The sequence below is a fragment of the Colletotrichum gloeosporioides genome (genome assembly GCF_011800055.1).
Source record: "Colletotrichum gloeosporioides strain Lc1 chromosome Unknown consensus_89, whole genome shotgun sequence".
NCBI classification, from domain to species: Eukaryota; Fungi; Ascomycota; class Sordariomycetes; order Glomerellales; family Glomerellaceae; genus Colletotrichum; species Colletotrichum gloeosporioides.
In genome coordinates, this window is record NW_025544734.1 from 27,854 (window position 1) to 41,907 (window position 14,054).

General features: G+C 52.2%; 4 protein-coding genes across 4 annotated transcripts; 1 reads left to right on the forward strand and 3 right to left on the reverse strand.

The window, feature by feature from the left end:
• Positions 1–180: 180 nt before the first annotated feature.
• On the forward strand, positions 181–1,423 carry GCG54_00010595 (uncharacterized protein; the record flags this gene model as incomplete). Its single annotated transcript, XM_045410515.1, has 3 exons — positions 181–375; positions 427–659; positions 721–1,423. 3 exons carry the CDS (start codon positions 181–183, stop codon positions 1,421–1,423), a joined length of 1,131 nt encoding a protein of 376 aa, XP_045258083.1.
• Positions 1,424–2,971: 1,548 nt separating this feature from the next.
• Positions 2,972–4,600, reverse strand: GCG54_00010596 (Sugar transporter STL1; the record flags this gene model as incomplete). The annotated part of the gene is made up of 2 exons (XM_045410516.1): positions 2,972–3,269; positions 3,330–4,600. The coding sequence occupies 2 exons, from the start codon at positions 4,598–4,600 to the stop codon at positions 2,972–2,974; spliced, it is 1,569 nt and encodes a 522-aa protein (XP_045258084.1).
• Positions 4,601–6,444: 1,844 nt separating this feature from the next.
• Positions 6,445–7,347, reverse strand: GCG54_00010597 (uncharacterized protein; the record flags this gene model as incomplete). The annotated part of the gene is made up of 2 exons (XM_045410517.1): positions 6,445–6,568; positions 6,638–7,347. 2 exons carry the CDS (start codon positions 7,345–7,347, stop codon positions 6,445–6,447), a joined length of 834 nt encoding a protein of 277 aa, XP_045258085.1.
• A 1,741-nt stretch (positions 7,348–9,088) lies between these two features.
• GCG54_00010598 (Sodium/potassium-transporting ATPase subunit alpha-A) lies at positions 9,089–12,884 on the reverse strand (the record flags this gene model as incomplete). Its single annotated transcript, XM_045410518.1, has 8 exons — positions 9,089–10,315; positions 10,367–10,715; positions 10,775–11,181; positions 11,240–11,480; positions 11,538–11,808; positions 11,881–12,420; positions 12,498–12,565; positions 12,667–12,884. The coding sequence occupies 8 exons, from the start codon at positions 12,882–12,884 to the stop codon at positions 9,089–9,091; spliced, it is 3,321 nt and encodes a 1,106-aa protein (XP_045258086.1).
• Positions 12,885–14,054: the final 1,170 nt, after the last annotated feature.

The window sequence follows — 14,054 nt, forward strand, 5'->3', positions numbered from 1 at the left end:
CTCTAAACGGCATCCAGATGAAAGCTTATAAGCTGATGTTAAACTTCAGTTATCTGATGCAGGCAAATTCTCAATTACTATTTAACTTGAAGTGTTTCCTGATGTCAAATGCAGTTGCTGTTTCATCCGCTATTCGTTTTGCAAGTCATACCACTCGTTCCATCAATCTAGTCATTCCATATGTTGCACTCAGTCGCTATTATTCTGCTATACGCTGCTGCTGCGCATGCCCAAGTCAAGATTCCGGATGAAAATCCCATTGTACGAATCGACCTCAACGCCACCGTGGATCTAGAGCCCAACTCATCTGCAACTATCATCAACGTTGATGATGCTGTGGACGGAACTCTAGAGGCAACTGCTTGGTCTTTAATCGTAAGACACAACACGCCTCTAACATGGGGGCTTAGCTAACGCATCAATAAGTTCACTGCCGCCCCAGTTTCCCAGACTGCCATTCTCAGGATCTTTTCGCAATCATCACCAGCCAATCAGTACTTGCACACGCGAGAGTTTCCAACCCCTGAGACGAACTCTATCGTGGCAGTCAATGTCGATGTTCTTTACTCGTTTGGAGTGCTCGATCTATCTGAAGCAGACGTCCTTCTGGGTGTACCCGAATTTGATGACCGTTACTGGAGCTATCTCATCTGGAACTTGTAAGTTTGCTGGGAAGGTTTGGTTTCCTGAATCGGGTGGTTACTGACTGGTTACCTTCAGCTATGGAAACGCAATCGCAGAAATAAGCAATGTAAATGGAAACACCGCCGGAACTTATCGTCTCAAGCGCGACGCCGTAAGTGAAGTAGGCCTTGCGAATGGTAACCTTATCAATATTTCGACCGCATACGCCTCTGTCGCTATCCGCATTGGCATCAATTCCAACACGACGGAAGAATTAGACCGGCTCCATTCACTTCAAGATGCCTCCACGGTCGGGACGACTGATCTCTCGGCGGAGACCACTGTGCCGTCTCTTGCAAGAATCATCACACCTAACATCACCAATCCCCAGAGTGTGCTTCAGTTTGCCGCCAGCTTGTTGCCTTACAACCCTCCCCAGACTGTCTCAGACCGAGAACGTGTGAACACCATTCTCGCACAAGCAGGCATTGGAAACGGAACTTATACTGCCAACCCAGACGTCGATATTTTAAACGCTGCGTCCATCGCACGCTACTCCATCGAAGCGGACTTGGCCGACCCAGCGCACATCGTACAGCTGGGTAATAACTGGACGGTACCCATTCCCTCCTACCAGGGCAATTACGGAACACATTGTGCTGCACAAGCTGCCTCTGGTATTGGGTATCTCCAGACCCAGAAGCTTGCACTCCTGCCTAATCACCCGATGCCTAGCGGAACCATTGATTTCTCCACTCAGTCTATGATTATCACCTTCTTTGAAAAGCCAGGCGTGTAGAGTCTGGGCTTTTGGAACATTGGCTCTTACGATGCGTTGCTCAGACTTGTACCGAATGGCATCAGTCGGTACAGCATCGGATCCAAGACCTAGACTTTGCAGTACCTTGAAGGTGGTCAGGTATATGGGCCGACTGCGGCTGGCGGCGAAGATGATACATTTCAAGTTCTCTTGCAGAGTGCTGACATTCCACCCCCGGCCAATTGGACTGGAAATTGGTTACCTGTTGCTAACAAGGCATCTCTCACTGGTAAGACCTCATATCCCATCGATTGTGATTCCTTGTTTGACCGTATTCTAGTCCGCATGTACTGGCCCGAAATTTCATTGACTGATGGATCTTACGTCTGGCCTGAGATTGAAAGCTTGAATCCTATCATGGCTTGACCCTCAGACCTTGTTCGAGGTCTTACCTGTTTTACGGGAAATGCTACATAAACATCACCTAGATGAAGCCCTAGGTTCACTGGGATCGACGTCAGCTGTGTTTCTTTTCTTTCTTTCTTTTCGTTCCTTTACCCGCTGTAGTTGAGGCCTGCATGGGGCTTGATTATTAAAATTAAGACTGATGTCACTTCAAAAACGTTTCGTCGCAAACGACATTTTCAATATCTTAGCCTAGGGTAGACAAGCCGGCCGATGTTTCCTGCCAAGAAGTCGTGGTGTCGTTGAGACATTGCCTGTTTTCTATGTAGTACAAATGGCCATGAGCCCAGACATTCGCAGTCTTGCTCCAGTACTCGAGGCGTGAAACTTGTTATCCACAACCAGTGTCCAGCCATTTGGCGCAACACAATTAGCAACACATTCTGCGGAATTAAAGTAGTAATACACCCCCTCTCAGCAAATTCGTCCTTGATCATGGCCCCAGCTATCATTGGGATATTGAATACAACACTACGTGACGGCTTGGCGTGTTCACCAAGGGCAGCTGAAGCAAGGGTACCGCAGGGTCCTCGACAATCATATTTAGATCTGACAATGGAACGCATCCGTAATGTTTCGACGCCAGAACGTCACATTGACCCAAAGTTCGGGGCAAGAAACAAACGACGTGCGATGCGACGCTGGGTGTAATTTTAGTCTGTTGGTTTCAACTACCTGGAGGACTCCATTGCCAAGGATGGTCATGTCGGGCATGGGTGCAATGTGGGCCGGGAAGCTCGCCGAAATGATGCAGCACGTGGGTGACTAGGTCTGCGATGGATCCCATTCAAACGAAACATGTCATTGGACCGTGAAAAGCGTCAAAATCGGTTCCTTCACAGTCATTCTGGGCCAGATACGTGCTTGGCAGTGCATTGGGACTTATACCATGAGGCCAGGTGGTGTCCAAAACAGACGTGTGTTCGCAGTTGTCACAAAATCTACACATTGGCAAGATATCGAAACCTCGTTTTCAAGACAATCATGATGTGGTATCATTCGTACCATGGTCGGTACTTCTCATTCCATTCGCTAAAATCACTTCCGCTTGCTTATGCTAGATAACTTTTCCTGGGGTGACCTGCACAAACCCCAACCCATAGATTACTTCATTATGTACGGTTATGCAGAATCCTCAAGAGGCTTCTGGTCGACGTGGTCTGCCTTGTCGTTGGGCTTCTCGCTCTCGAACTCCTGGGGCATGGCGACAGGGCGGTTCTTGGCGAAGCGAACGGTAGCGAATACGGAAGGAGACTCGCGGAAGAGCAGGTCGATCTCCTCCAAGTTGCGGCCCATGGTCTCGGGGTACAGGAAGTAAACGGAGACGGGGATGCAAGCAGAGATGACAGCGTAAACGATGTAGTACTGGTAGCCGATGGTGTTGAGGGCGACAGGGGTAACCATGACGACGATGAAGTTCCTGAGACAACGCGTTAGTTGATGGATCTTTTGTGATCGATTTGAGTCGGGTGCAACTTACCAGAGCCAGTGGTTGGCGGTGGAGATGGATGACATGGCCATGCGGAGACGGATGGGAGCAACCTCAGTACAGTACAGGAAGTTGGCACCCAAGAAACCGATAGGCACGAAAGTGTTGAACAGGTAGATGAAGCAGCCGGCGGCAATCTGAGCGGCGGTGTTGTCCTTGGGGAAAGAAGTGGTGATGGCTAGAGACATCATGCAGAGCGCCATACCAACACCGCTGAGAATGAAGACGACACGGCGACCGAAGCGATCGATGGTGAAGAAGGCAACGAAGGAAGACAGGAACTTCCAGGTGAGGGCACCACCGGCCAAAGCGCGCGAAGCCTCGCTCTTCATGCCAAGGTTCTGCTGGAACAGGATAGGCGCGTAGACGGAGACCAAGTTGGAGCCAGACATCTGCTGATAGAACTGGAGGAGGATGCAGAGACCGAAGCGGTAGAGGAGCTTATCATCACCCATCTTGAGCATGTCGGTAAGCTTGGCAGCGTTCTGGGTGGTCTCCTCGAGGGAGTGCTCAATGCCAGCAACCTCGGCCTGGACTTCAAGGGAGTCCTCCTCAAGTCCACGGAGGGCAGCGATGATGGTACGGGCCTCCGCGGACTTTTGCTTCATGACGAGCCAACGAGGCGACTCAGGCAGGAAGTAGATGCTGCCCATCAGGATCAGGGAGAATAGAATGGCAATAGCGATGGGAGCGCGCCAGGTAACGGGGCCAGTCTTGAACTCCCAGAAACCGAGGTTGATCCAGCTCTCCAGGACGTAGCCAACACAGGTGAAGAGACCAGTAAGGACGACATGGCGACCACGGTTCTTGGCGCCGGAAGTCTCAGACTGCCAGACAGGAACGATGGAGGACAGCTGGCCGATAGCGAGACCAACGATAATACGGCCGACGATGAGCTGGGCGAGAGAGAAGGCGGAGCACTCGAGAACCTCGCCGATGAGAGAGCAGAGACCGGCAAAGAAGATGACGTTGCGGCGGCCAAACTTGTCGCCAGACCAAGAGCAGGACAGGGAGCCAATAAGAGCGCCAATAGTGAAGGTAGCGACGACGAAGCCCTGAAGGGTGGAGTTCTTGTTCTTGGTGGCGCCGGTGGTGTTAACGGTGTCGATCTCGGGGAAAGTCTTGACCCAATCCTCGGTAGTAAGCAGACCACCAAGGCCGGCCTGGTTGTAACCGAAGAGGATGAAAGACGGGCACACAATCAGCGCGAGCTGAAGTATGGTCAGGCCGTTGCCTGTGAGGCCGAAGAATGATGCGCCCATTGTCGACGGCTGGTGTTGTGTATGCACGGAGGTTGCCCGAACTCTAGTGAAAGGGAAAGGGAAGTACAGCCGGTGTATAGACGAGAGGGCAACAGACGGTCGTCGAGGGTTGGATAGAGAGCCGATGAACAGACCGCGTCGAGGGCGAGAGACGGGCGTCTCTCTTAAAGAATTTCAGCGAGAGCGAGCGCGTTCATCTCATACCGACCCTTGTGGGGTGAGTTGCGGAGACCCCGCGGGATTCTGGCCGCAAAGCCAGATTCATAATCCAAAGCAGCTTACTTCTCCGTGTGTAAGGGAACCCGCCCCAAGGGCTGGCCAGTGCCCGGTGTGGAGGGCCGAAAGATGGAGAAACGTTGAGGAGGAGGAGAAGCCTGAGGTAGAAGGTCCGGAGGCTGGAGGGCTGGAAGGGGCTGCCAGAGGAGAGAGAGGCTCCTGGGAGCGGGCCAGTGTCGTCAATGCCGAACGCGCGCCGTTCCCAAGTGTTGTGTGTGACCGGGTGAGTCGGCCAGGGCTAGGGGCGGAAGTCGACCGAGAGAGGGCGGAGAGGGCCACACCCTTCCCGTCTGCGTAACGGCGATAGCTTCATCAGGTCTCCTTCGTGGAGACGCTCAGACGAATTGTCGTTCCACCCATTCGTCGCCTCGTTCGCAATTGCTCCTCCTGGGTTCCGCCCGCTTGCGTTTAATCCCTCTCGCCGTTACTCACAGCTGCGGAGTCGGCAATTGGGGCGGGCGGGATAAGGGGTCGCAGCCGCGGGCGGTCGGTGGCCAAAATACCTTACCTTTACCTACGGATAGATCCAATCGTACGAGCCTCAATGCAGGCTTTCATGTTTATTCGGATGCACTGGATGATTCGGTGAAGGAAACACAGTCGCAGTCATCCCCACAGCGCGGCATATCGCGCTTCCGCATCAGATGAAATGTCGTTGAAAGCTGTCACTCAGCACAGAGACAACGCCATGGAATGCGGCGAAAAACAAGCACAGCCAAGACGGCAGGTAGCGGTCGCCAAGGCCCGAAGGTAGGCCAAGAGGCGCCCTAAGGTCCGATATCACTCATATCAGTGGATTGTCGAATTGTGCACGACCGGGCAGAGAACCCCCACGTCACGAACACATGGCTGACTCGCGAAGCACGCCAACGGGGATAACGGCGTAAGCCAAATGACGACTGCTATCCCGTCTGGAACAGCGAGAATGACAGCGGCATAACGTATAAAAGAGATGGCACGTCCCCTTCCTTGAAAAACTCTGAGCAGTGACCTCATTTCGTTTGGGCGGTAGCCCAAAGCATTTAAGTCTCAGAGGCGCCCTCGTGTTCATCCGCCCAAAGGGGCACCCCTGGTGGGTTGCAACAGGCGCGACGAAAGAGCCGATCGGCTTCGTTTTCAGGTTTGACCGTTCGCCCCTTTCGCGGCTGGCATTCCCCGATGTAGCTTGTGCCTTTAGCAAAGCGGCACTTAGGATTGGACTGGCCCTGCATGCGAGATTCGGGATTCCACCCGCCCCAACCTGAGGACTTTGCAGCCTTCGGAGGATTACCGAGCCCACCCTGGCATGCGGTGATGATCCATCCAAAGCAAAAATCTTCATGTTCACGCTGCCTCAACAAGGAGCAGCCAAGAATGAAAACCTTGAAACGCGGAATCCTTCTCATTCTTCTGAGAAATTCGACGTGACAATAAACGATGTGTCAATTTCCAACCAAGGTCCCACCTTGTGCTCAATGTTTCTAAGAGTTATGACCAAGACTTTTCGAGGGTGGCTTGGGGGAAAACCCGCAACGCGCCCAGAAACTTTCTTCAATCTTCGTGTGCCAACTTCGCGACATCTTCAGCATCTACTCCAACTTTGCGCCCGTCTTCTCCTCACTCTCCGCAATCCCCAGCTTCTCGACGTCGCGATGCTTCTTCTCCACGGTCACAAACCCGCAATGCGCAAGAGCGCGGGGGATGGGTCCTGGTCTTGTAACGAAAAGGTCAGCGAATCATCGGATGGCGTGCGGTTCGGGATGGTTTTCTAGTGCAACTCACTTTCCGTCTAGTTTTCGTGCTGCCCACTTGTCCACGGCCAGGAACGCGAACAACATGGCGACATACACAGGCATCCCCGCGGGGTAATCGCCCTCCCACATGCAGAGCGGGTGAGAAATCACAGTCGAAGCCGTAAACCGAGCCCCGTACGTTCTGAAACCTTGAAAAACGGTCCCGTACTCGTTGAACCATCGCACCCAAACGAAAGCGTTCATCACTTTGATGCCAGCGCGATGCCAGTGCGCGGACCCATATGTGTACCCTGCGAAGGTAGCGATCGCCTGTTGGAACGCCATCGCCTTGAAAGCAGCCTTCAGAACGGGCACATTTCCTTCTCGGACGTAGCCAGACAGCTGCACGCCAGTGGCTGTGAACCCGAGACTGAGTGCGAGGTCGAGCAGGGTTGGAACCGGAGAGTCTCCGAGAGCCAAGTAAAGGTAATAGTAACGGATCATGGCGAGAGTTCCACAGGTCAGGTGAGCGAGCAAGGGAATAAACGGATACTTCATATGTTTGACAATCTTTCTATTCGATGCCCGCCTCCAAGATGGCACGAGGTACCGTAGCCACCAGCTGGTCGTGAAGAGGATTTCTAGGAAGATGTGGTGCTCGGCGTACAGCTGTTGCATACTCTCCCAGTAGAAGTTGACCATGTCCATGGTGGGTCCAGCAAATTCAATTCCTGGCAAGCTGGTGTTGTTGTTACGCATGCTGAAAGAGCTGAAAACGCCGGCAAATAGACCCGACGAATCTAATGCAATGTTTCAAAGAGACTAGGAAAGATTCTCTTTTGACAGCAGGGACCAGCCTGCACCATGGCGGCTTTATATTTCTTTCGTCCCAACCATTGAAATGCGGAGTGGCACGGCCATTTACCCCGGACACAGGCAGTTTATTCGAAAATCTGCGCCCGTCGTTGGCTCGCATGACGTCTTGAAACGCGAAAGCCTTAGTGCTGATATTTGTCGCCGTGAGGATGTTATTGCTGACCGTTGGAGACTTTTGTGTGGCCAATGATCCAGACTAAAAAACGCCATGTACCTCATTTTCAGTCATTCACGCGACGTTTTGCCTTATCTACTCTGCACTTGGCTTGCTGTCTGGCACTTCGGCGAACTTAGCATAGGAACTTTGGACGAAAGCTATGCAGCCCACGCCCAACTCGGACAAAACAAGTACAAGTAGCCTGGCTTGGACAGGCATGGACAGGAGGGCAGAACTTCTTGCCTGATAGTTGAGCGTCGCCCTCAGGGTCGGATAATCATTCCGCCAATTCTATCGACCGAGTGCTGTCTTGTTCATGTCGTTGATCCTGGACTTCCAGCCTATGCAGAAAGAATCTGTTGCGGTAGGTGGTTCAGGTTGACTTTCCTAATCGAGAAACCTTGCCAATCAGATGCAGCTGCATTGTAATTGGTGAGCTGTGTGTTTGATGTGCTGTCCCATTCTATCCGGTGAGCAGTCTGTATGATTTGCTCATTAACGAAGGCAGATTCAGTCAATCATCCGCCGGCACATAACGGTTGAGGCGGCATTGTCATGTTAGCGATAATTGTGACGGGTTCCCAATTTTGTGGCGAAGAGATGTTTCGGTGACTTGCCGACTCATCCCGTCCGTCCAGTTTCACACATTATGGGAAATCCCGATTGGTTCTTTCACGTGCAATTAGAAGTGCTGGATGTCCTTTGCCTGGTGGAGATGAAAAGAATGCAGTTCGATGGTAGCATTACCTGGGACAAACTGCAGATCTGCTTTATCGGGGCTTGCATCAGCAAAGTGTTGCCCGAGGCATAGCTAAATTTGTGTGAATGCTTGCCCACTGCTCAGGGACTAAAGCCGACCAGGTTCGATCACCATTATCCGGTCGAACTGGCTTTTTGCGTACAAAGGTTTGGCGATCCGACATTAGTCTTAGAGTACATCCACGGAAATGCAACAATGACATCGGTCGACACATGTACTGCCAAGCCCTGACGAGTTCTCCTGCGACAACTCTATCTGCTGCCAAGGCTCCTCGGCCACGCCTTTTACCTCGGTCAATTGGCCGATGAATAGTACACCGTTCAAGCGCCAGCCTCATACCTTTCCGTTGTGACATCGGGTCAGATATGGCTGTCCTAGGGGTGTTTCCTAGGCAGGGAGAGCCATTTAAGCGCGAATAGACTATCTCAAGTTCAATGAGAAGAGCGTATAAGACAGAGGCAACGATGGAAATATCAGGTTGATGAATGATGAGTGATTGTTCGTGAATAAAGAGAAGTAAAAATGTGGTATTGAATTAAACTGCTCGCAGAGTCAACGCTGGCTCGCTTGCTCAAATCAAAGTAATAAAACGACTAGCTACCACCCACCCCTCTAATCAACTCCATGTGTCATGGTCCAACACATGAATATTTCCACTCTGCTCAGTTAACAAGAAAAACCTCCCATCCCAAGCCACAAGTGCCCAACTACCAAGCTGTCTTCGCAAAGACGCTGTCCGGCCATCTCCTAACGGCATACTTTCTTGTCTCGTCAATGAGTAGAATACCCAGACCAAAGGTCATCGGCAAGAACCAGTACTCGACCGGAACAATCGCCGTACCGAGAGTGCTTTGGAACTCAGGCACGTACAGCCAGAAGAATACCATAACCAGCGCAAACAAAACGGCAGGAAACAGGTACCAGTTCTGCGTGCGCTTGTTTCCGATGGGTGGGTGCTGGAACAATGACAAGCGTCTAGTTCTCACGGCGAGCAAGTTAAACCATTGCATGACAACCAAGTTGACAAAGTAGATCGAACTTGCGACGTTGAGCTTCTGCTGGTAGAAGTCTGGGTCAATGTTCGATGGCAGATTACCGAAGGAGAACCAGATGTCGTTGAACTTAATGCCGTTGCGCTCAAGATACCAGTATGACATGGCAAAACTTGCCAATGTCTCGAGGACGCCAACCAGACCATACGCCTGGACTACAAGCTGCCAGTCAACAAGGCGATCCTTTCCAGGTACACGGGGCTTGCGAAGCAAGACGTCAGCCTCAGGCGCTTCGTAGGCCATTGCAATGGCGGCAGCAGCGTCGGTGAAAAGACAGATGATAATCATGAGGAAACTGCTGAGGATCTGAGGAATGCCGAAAAGAACGTTCGTCATGACAGGCCAGAATTCCGAGAAGGAACCCGCAGGTAGAAGATACGCGACTGTCTTCTTGAGGTTGTCGAACATCATACGACCGTAGCGAAGAGCCTCGACAACGCTGGAAAAGGAGTCGAGAAGAACCATGTCCGCAGCCTCAATAGCAATGTCGCTACCAGAGCCGAGTGCAATGCCAACGTCAGCTGCGCGGAGGGACGGTGCGTCGTTGACACCATCGCCGGTCATTCCGACAATCTGGTGGCGTGCTTGGAGCTCACGGACGATGCGAAGCTTCTGCTCAGGCGTTGTGCGAGCGAAGACGATCTCTTGGTATTGAGCGAGTTGGTCCCACTGGTCATCGTTGAGGGTCATCAGCTCGGGACCAGACAGTACGAGTGCTTGGCGAGGCGAGGATTCGAGGTCGTCAATGTGTCCCTTGAGAGAAGGATCGACGGTGGTATTGCGCTGAAGAGCGGAAATGTCGTCGATTTGGGAGCGAGGGACGCTGATGATGTTACACTCGGCAGCGATGGCTTGGGCTGTAAGGGCAAAGTCTCCAGTAACCTGAACAACATCAGCATCGAAGCCGGCTCAGAAAGACAAGGGCTAGCTTACCATGAAAATACGGATACCGGCACCACGGAGAGTGTTCATGACTTCGGGGATCTCAGGACGAGGAGGATCGACGATGCCAACAATGCCGACAAGGGTGAGGCCTGCCTTGGCCTGGTTGTTGATTTCCATCTCATACGCGCTGTCGGAGGGGTTGCTGGGAAGAGCTGATCTTGAAATGGCCTTGCGAGCAAGAAGCAGGACTCTGCGGCCTTGGGCAGACCACTCATCCTTGATCTTTTCAATGGAGGCACGCGTTGCGGGATCGAGGGAAGTGGTGTATCCTGAAGGACTAACGTAGTTGCTCAGTCTACTCATCAGGATCTCCGGGGCACCCTTGATTGTCAAAAGGCTGAGGAAAGAAGTCAGCACATTTTATTCCTCTAGCTCAATTTCGCTGGATCGACTTACACATCACCAGGTTGGAAGACCGAAGCAGTATCCGAGGGCAAAGCAAGGGATAACCCATCAGGATGAGAGAGACCAAGCGCGCGAATCATGTACTTATTCTTGCTGTTGAAGGCAAGTTCGTACTTCGTAGACCAGCAACGCTTGAGCTCAGCCACCTGTCCCAGACTCTCGGAGAAGCGAAGAATAGCCTGGTCTGTAGCATCACCATGAATGACCCGTTCGTGGAGAGGGAGGCGCATGGTGGCGGCATCGAACTGTCCAGCGTTGCATAGACCGGCGATAGCACGGAGCTGGTCCAGCGCATTGTTATTCGGAGCCGAGTGCTTGTTGATCGCCAAAGTGTCCCGGGCTGACTGGGCCGTCATCTTGTTCGTTCCGATGGCGCATTCGGTAACAATCATTTTGTTCTACGACGGAGTGTATCAGCATACAGCTCATTTCAACGAAGCATCACCATTTTCTTACCTGAGTCAGGGTACCAGTTTTGTCGGAACAGATGATGGAGACCGAGCCAAGAGTCTCGACAGTCTTGAGAGACTTGCAGAGGATCTTGTTCTTGCGCATCATGTTGGCGCTGATGGTCATACTGGCGGTTAAAGCCACAGGTAGACCCTCAGGGATGAAAGCTACCGCAACAGACACGCAAGAGATGATCAAGTTAGGCACGTTGATCCAGTTGGGGTATACCCGCCTCAACCAAGCAGCCCTGCGCGATTTATTAGCGAAACGAAGTTAGCCATCGTCGTGCCACAATTGTACTTACCAGACGATCAAGACCAAAACAATCATGAGGAACATGATGGAGCAGATGATGAGCACAAAGTGGAGGACTTCACGTTCCAGCGTGGTGAGTCCCTTCTTGGGCTCGTTGGTCAGCTTCGCGATGCGGCCAAAGATGGTGTTATCACCCGTGGCCACGACCACACCAGTGCAGGTGCCCGAGACGCAGTGCGTTCCCTGAAGACCGATGCATCGCGTTTCAAGATAGTTGTTATCGGTAGAGTCGACTGCAGCGGGGAGAGGAACCGATTCACCTGTTTTCATTCTTTTCGTTAGCGAACTACATAACCCGATTGTCGGCCGACAAAACAGCATTGAAGACGTACCAGTCAGGATAGCTCTGTCAAACTTGGCATCCGATGACACCTTGAGGAAACGCACATCAGCAGGCAATTTGTTACCACTCTTGATGATCAGAATGTCTCCGGGCACAATCTGGTCAGCGAGAAGTTCGACCTGATTGCTGTCGCGGATAACCATGCAGTTGTCTGGAAGCATGGTCTTGATCGAGTTCATGACTCTCGATGAGGACCAGTCTTGCCACATGTTGAACGCAGCCTGGATGAAGAACACAGCCAGTAACACAATGGCCAACGCCAAGTTGGCAACGGCCGGTGGGCTACCCAGGGGCTTCCATGCGATGAAGACCAAGATGGACGCCACCAGCAGAACAGTACCAAAGCCTTTGAAGAAGTATCCGAAGATTCTCTTCGTGTTATGGGAAGGGGCTGGCGAGGGCGCATTCTTGCCGTAGTGAGCCTGGCGACGTGTAATCTGATCCGGAGAGAGACCATCGGTGAGGGAAGAAGAAAGGCGACGAAGGATCTCCTCAACGGAGATAGTGTGCCATTCGAGTTCCGAAAGGTCTGTATAGAAACGCGAAGGTTAGTTCTGCAACATTGCAAAACCTCACAACAAAACTATTTTGGGTGTTTCAACGAACCTGTTGCGACATTTTTGGCCTTCTTCACCGCCTCGGACTTGGACTTGTATTCCTCAATCTCAATAGACCTTTTCTGCAATCAGCACTAGGCCGATGACGATGGTTGCGCGTTTTGTTTGTTTTGTTTTGACTTGGGAAGGGATCAATTAGATGGGGGAACCGCGCTTACACCGTGCGGTACTGGATGGGCAACTCAGCAGCAACATCGATCGAATTACGTCTGGACCGGACAGAGTGTATCGACATGGAAGTGTTTGATCGAGCATGATGCAGAGTAGCAGGGTCGGGATTTGATCGATGGGCCTTCCTGCCGGCCTCCTCGTCTGCGTCCCAGCGGATGCGTTCACCGCCGCCCTGAATTGGGCTCTTGAGCTCGGTCTCGTTCATTGCTCTTGATTGCGGATTTTCCTCGATACAAGACGGGGGTCTCTGGGGAAAATGCACAAGGCAAGACTGGTTCTCGGGACGAGTTAAGAGAGGTGCGAGATCCAAAGGAGGAAGGAGATGGAGGAAGAGGGAAATTGTGAGAAGTGAGAGCGAGCTTGAGAACAGATCTGCACTGCAACGCCCTTACTTTCAACGCTGGCAGGGTCTTATATACACTTGGACGGTGTCAGGGCTGATGGCAGGAAGGGACCGTCTTAACAATATCTATCATGGGTCTTGGCAATATTCTGACAGCCCCGATGTTTACGAGAGACACCAGCGCAGAAGTCAGACAGACTTTGGCGAGGAAGGGCTGGGGGCCTTGGTTGCGCGTGGCGGAGATTGCGGCATCCGCACATCATCACATGGCATGAGCTGGGACGCTTTGCTTGACTTGGGATCGACTTACTTGGGATGGTAAGTAAGAGGTAATGGAAATTCCAAGCAAAGCAACTTGAACGAGATTTGGGAGGGGTGACCACGGGGCTACGGCGCGGCTATTTTTTACCTCACTCTCAAAGGTTCTCTGACACCGGGGGACTGGATGGAAGAGGAATGGATGGATGGGGGTGCGCGAGATCAAACGGGCAACTCCAGCCTAGAGGGAGCCTGCTGCACCATAGCCCAAAGATTAAAAAGAGGATGCCGTGCCAAAAAGGATAAACGAGTTAAGAGATGACAACGACGTGCGAAGATGGATGGAGGTCGACTTTGGAGTTGTATCTACGGCGCCAAGGGGCGGTGAAATGGCACAGCGAGGACACAGCAAGTCCAACGTGTGCGCCGTACTGTGGGCGACTGAGCGAGCGCGGGATGCTTTATTCTGCCTCACATTTCCAAGGGGGGGAAGGGCAGAGCAGACAGAGTCAGTTGCTGCTGGCTCCTTGGTGCTAGCTAAGCCAGGCCGGGAGTAGAAAGCCGGCTTGCTGTTTTGAAATGAGAAGCAGCGTGTCACAGAAAACAACGTTGCTTGCGTGCGGCCGCAAGAAGGAGGCTCGGTTGGCGCTGCTGGAAGGGGCCAGAAAGGCAGCAATGCACAGTTGAATAAATCGCTCATAGACTGGCGCTGGCTGGTGATGCGAAATTACACAAAGTTGAAGTCGTTGGAACTGGATATCCAAGTATCTCTTG